Below are 5,000 nucleotides of genomic sequence, written 5' to 3'. Positions count from 1 at the left end.
TCTCCCCTTCAAACTAGAGGTTAAAATGTATCAGAAAACAATATGTCATGTAACAATATGTAACACAGATCTGATACCTTAGTGAAAAATATGTAATGTAAAGCTGATACTTTCAGGAGACAACATGTAACATGCACCTGACACATCCCACAATAGAATATGAAGGTGTGTGGCTTAATGGTTAGGGTATTTGGCTCGTGATCATAAGGTCATGAGTTCAGTTCCTGGTGGTGTGTTGTGTCTTGGTGGTGTGTTGTGTCCTTGAGCAAGACACTTTATTTCATGTTGCTCCTGTCCACTCAGCTGGCAAAATCAAGAAGTACTTTCAGTTCAAAGAGCCAGCCTTGTCACATTGTATGTCACACTGAATTTTGCTGAGGACTACATTAACCCTTTAGCATTCAGATTACTCTGTCAAAAATATTGCTTATTAATTAGCATTTTTAAAAATTAATCATGCAGTATCTCAAATGAGGTAATTGTTTATGTAATTGTTTATCTCAAACGATGTTATTGTTTATGATTTGAATGACATTGTCAGGTAGCTGTGAGAGGTCAGACCTAGCCAGTTAGAACATAAAACAGGTAGACTATTTTGGGTTGGATATGGTCAGTTTGAATGCTAAAGGATTGAGTGTACGCATGTCTATGGAATGTTCAGTCACTTGTATGTTAACTTCATAAGCAAGCTGTTTCATTGATTGAATCAACTGTAACTTTCATCATCATAACCAATGGAGTACCAGTCTAGAATATCTAACACTAGGCTTACAAATCTCAGAAGAGCACAGACAACATATACCTGACTCTCTCAAGAAGACACTACATAATCCTTTCTACTAAAGGTACAAGGCCTGAAATTTGAGGGGGAGGAGACTAGTTGATTGCATTGACCCCAGTGTTTCACTGGTACTTAATTTATCAACCCTGAAAGGTTGAAAGGCAAAGTCGACCCCGGCAGAATTTGAACATTTTAACCTCTAGTTTGAAGGGGAGATTTATTTGCATTTTGTTTTATCATCATTTGATATCTGTTTTTCCATGCTGGCATGGGTGGTACAAGTTACACAATCTCACTATTCACATAGCACATACAATAACAGAGGAAAACTGGTGAAATCAATGGTGTTCTTATATATTTGCCACTTCACTGCCATGCTAACAGACCCAACCATTTGAAGACGGACAAAATGCTGCCAAGCACTTTGACCGGCATGCTAATGATTCTGCCAGCTCACCGCCTTAAAAGGATAATACATAATACACATCTGTCATCTATACTATAAAACACAAAACTGATACATCACAAAAGAGAATGTGATAATATATAACATAGATGTAACCTGTAAAAGCAAAGCCTCTTCAGCAACTTGCTGACTCAGAACTGCTTCCTTCATTAACTGCTTTACTAGGGTGCGCCATTTTGAGCTGACCTTGGTAGCATTGCGTAAGCTGACCTCATCCAACATACTGAGGATATACTTGGCCAAAGGTGCTGGTAGTTGACCAATTAAGTCTTTAAATTGAAACAGGTTTGTCCCTCTTTTTGATCTTTTTGTCAAATTGGTGGACCATTCAGTTGTTTTTTCATTGGGCCTCGAAGTATTTTGGCCAGTGTCAATAAGAATATCTTTTTGCTTGATTGCTGGAGATATCTGTACATTCTTTTTTAAACCTGCAATGAAGAGAGAGAGAGAGATTAGTCAGAGAGAGGAGTAAGAGAGAGGGGGAGGAAGGAGAGAGAGAGCGAGAGATGGTACATATGTCTATGGCAGTGTGTGGACACATATTGATACACAATTGTGTAAGACACAGTTGTTCTTTTTTTAACCCCAGGTCATGCATACATGCATACATACACACATACATATATATAGTTACAAGCTACAAACATAAATCTTCCCCATATCGACATGTCAAAACACATTCATACTTCACTATGGCCACTATATAGTGTTGTTGCTAATCTACTTTCTTTCACCCCTTCATTTAACAAACTCTTATATGCTTCTTTCTATTCACACTTTCTCCATTCCTACACTCCTTCCAACTCCACTGTCCTCTCATCTCTCTCTCTCTCTCTGTTTGCCTATTTCTCTCTCTCTCTCTTTCTCTCTGCTGATCAAATGTATTGCAGTTATAACAATTTTGTCTTTCTGGGGCTGTCCAGCAAAACATTATCCAATGTGACCTTCCCTTTTTTAAGATGGTAGAATGTAATTTGAGGGAGGTTTGGCTGCTGTTTCTTGCAGGTAGTGACTGCATAGAACACAGGTTCTCAAGTGCAGATCCCTGAACTGCATGCAGCCCTCAAACATTCATCCTTTGCCCTCCACCCCCAATGATCTTCCCTCTATAAACAATAAATTTTTCTCTAATTGACTTGTGTTTTATGTTTTGGTGTGGCACCCTAAAAAAATCCAGGTTTGGGGTCTGGCCTGGATATTAAAATGGTTGAGAATCACGAGAACAGAGGCTCTCCAGTGTCACAGAGGCTCTCCAGTGTCACAGAGGCTCTCCAGTATCACAGAAGCTCTCTTGTGACACAGAGGCTCTCACATTGTCTCATTTGCCAGGAGACACACACTTTCAACATATTTGTGTGGGCTGTCATGTCTCCAAGGAAACAGTTGGGTGTGTCAGATGTATATAGTTCTATGGAACAATATCTCTACAAAACTCTGTAGAACAAAATGTGTGTACAGACAATTGTGAAGAATATGAGGAGGTGCTGAAAAGTTCCTGGCTCTGGATAAAAGAAAATACAGGAGGATCAGTTAATTATGATTTTTATCCAACATATTCCCTACTCAAATTCACATACTTGTTGCAGCATTCTTTTAGTTTTTCTAAGCCCTGTAAAAGAACTCAGAACATTGGGCCTTCAAACAGACCTTTCATGGTACCCTTAAAGCCAGGAACTTTTCAGTACACCCTTGTACAATCTGTCCACTTTCTTCTGCTATTCTATAATGGTTTAAGCCAGACCAAAGCTGTGAATCAGGTGGTTCAGAAGGTTGGGTCTGCTAACATTGCTGTGAAGTGGCAGATATAGTAGGGTAAAGCTAAAGACCTCACTCAATCATGATTAACCATGGGATTGCACCTAGAAAGTTCCCCTCTGAAGCACAAGTCTGAGCAAGATTGTTTGTGGATGACCAGTAGTCATATATGCATACCAGCCTCCCCTCTCCACACCACCAATGTTACCCAAGAGAAAGGTAAAGGCCAATACGGCTTGGCACCAGTAATATTGTGACTCATTTCTACAGCTGAGTGAAATAAAGTGTCTTGTTGAAGAACACAACTCACAACCCAGTCTGGGAATCAAACTCAAATCTCATGATTGTGAGACCAACACTCTAACCACTGAGTCATGTGTGTTAGACAAAACTGATTTACAGTATTTAGTTACATACTTTATATTCTGAGCTCAATTCTAACCTTTCGTCAGCTCTAGCTTGGATTGCTTAGGGTTTTAATAAAAACAAGTATGAGTAATATACTTGAAGCTGATTCAATCAACTACATTCACTTTCCTGTAAATTTGTGTGGCCCTGTACCAAAGTAAGAAATCAAAATTTAAGTCCAGTAATAATGGATTTGTCCCTTATCACAAGATACCAAGAATGAGCAAAGGTTAATGACAAGATGACAAACTCTCAAAGAAAAGGAGCTACTGAAAGAGTTTTTATGTAGTCAAAACTAGCCAAATTCCACTCAAATTGCTCCTGACCATCTTCAACAAGAGTATACACATTAGATAAGACAGTGTTACATACAGTGAGTTGGGATGGTCATGACTGGAAAACTTTTCAGCATAACTCTGCTGGAGATACACACTCTCAATTTGTGTGGGTTATCATGTCTCCAAGGAAACCCTTGGGTGTGTCAGATGTATTTAGTTCTATGGAACAATATCTCTACAAAACTCAGTAGAACAAAATGTGTGAACTAGGACAAAGCAACAGACAAAGGAAAATAAATGAAAACTTTTGACAATAATCCTTACTGCGAGTGTTATCAGCCTGCACTAAGGTTGTGACTAAGTTGTAGACAAGGTAGATGTGATGCATGTCACAACTCTGAAGGACAGCAACCAGAAAATTTAGCTTGTTCTGTGCTGACATATCATCGTAACCTTTCAAAGTTGATTCGATGACTTTGTCACTGAAGTTATCAGACAGAGTTTGATTAATGCCAAAGACTGATTGAGTTGTCTCCTGGCCTGTGATCAGTCTACAGCAAGCGTACACATAGTCCTTTTTAAAAGTTGGTGCCATCATCCTGCATAGATGTCTGAGTATTTCAATGTGACTGGAGAGGCGCTGGACAAATCCTAAGATGCAACGTTGTTTGTTGTCTTCACTTAGTCTTGGAAACCATTGATTGAATTCCTTTAACTGTCTCTTGCGGACACAATAGTCACACAACTTGAACTGGTCACCTCTATTTAATTCTGATGTTTCCTCACAATTTGATTGACAACCACTCCTTAGCCCCAATTTCAGATCATGCTTCAGTGGTTTGCTGAGTTTACGTGACATTCTTGACAGAATATTTTTCATTGTGTTGTTCTCGTTCGTGGAAAATTTTTCCATGCCTTGTTTTCTGGAAAAAAATAAAACATCAAATGAAATACATTTCCAACTACCAAAAATTAAATGCAAAAATTATTTATAAAATTTATACAGTAGAAAAGAAAAACAGCAAAGTACTCTAAACCTTCTAGTTTTGTCCCTTTATGTTGAAGCTTTATTAGTGCTAATTTTGCCTTGGTAGAACTATATGTATGCTCAATCTCATGTGGATGTCTCGTGTATAGACAAAGGAACCATACATGTAATCTCTCATGGAAGATCCTAGAAAAACCACGCCCCTACATCAACAGGAGTAAGCATTGCAAGCTGTGCATAGCTGAACAAGCAAGAATATTAAAGAATTGCCTCAACCAAGGGGATGTCTTAAATTCCAGGACACAAGTCTTCAGACCCTGCTTA

At 38.7% G+C, this 5,000-nt stretch overlaps 1 protein-coding gene across 2 annotated transcripts in view; it reads right to left on the bottom strand.

Moving 5' to 3' along the window:
- The window catches only part of LOC115214144 (CMT1A duplicated region transcript 1 protein-like), a 37,935-nt gene that overhangs the window by 23,831 nt on the left and 9,104 nt on the right, over positions 1–5,000 (bottom strand). For both annotated transcript variants that reach the window (XM_029783207.2, XM_036504721.1), the window contains 2 exons: positions 4,013–4,611; positions 1,344–1,675 (listed from right to left, as the gene is read on the bottom strand). In XM_029783207.2, the coding sequence (XP_029639067.2) occupies positions 1,344–1,675; positions 4,013–4,611 (931 nt within the window). The remainder of the gene's footprint in view (positions 1–1,343; positions 1,676–4,012; positions 4,612–5,000) is intronic.

The sequence above is a fragment of the Octopus sinensis genome, linkage group LG7, assembly GCF_006345805.1.
Source record: "Octopus sinensis linkage group LG7, ASM634580v1, whole genome shotgun sequence".
Taxonomy (NCBI): Eukaryota; Metazoa; Mollusca; class Cephalopoda; order Octopoda; family Octopodidae; genus Octopus; species Octopus sinensis.
This window is presented reverse-complemented; position numbering and strand designations above follow the sequence as displayed.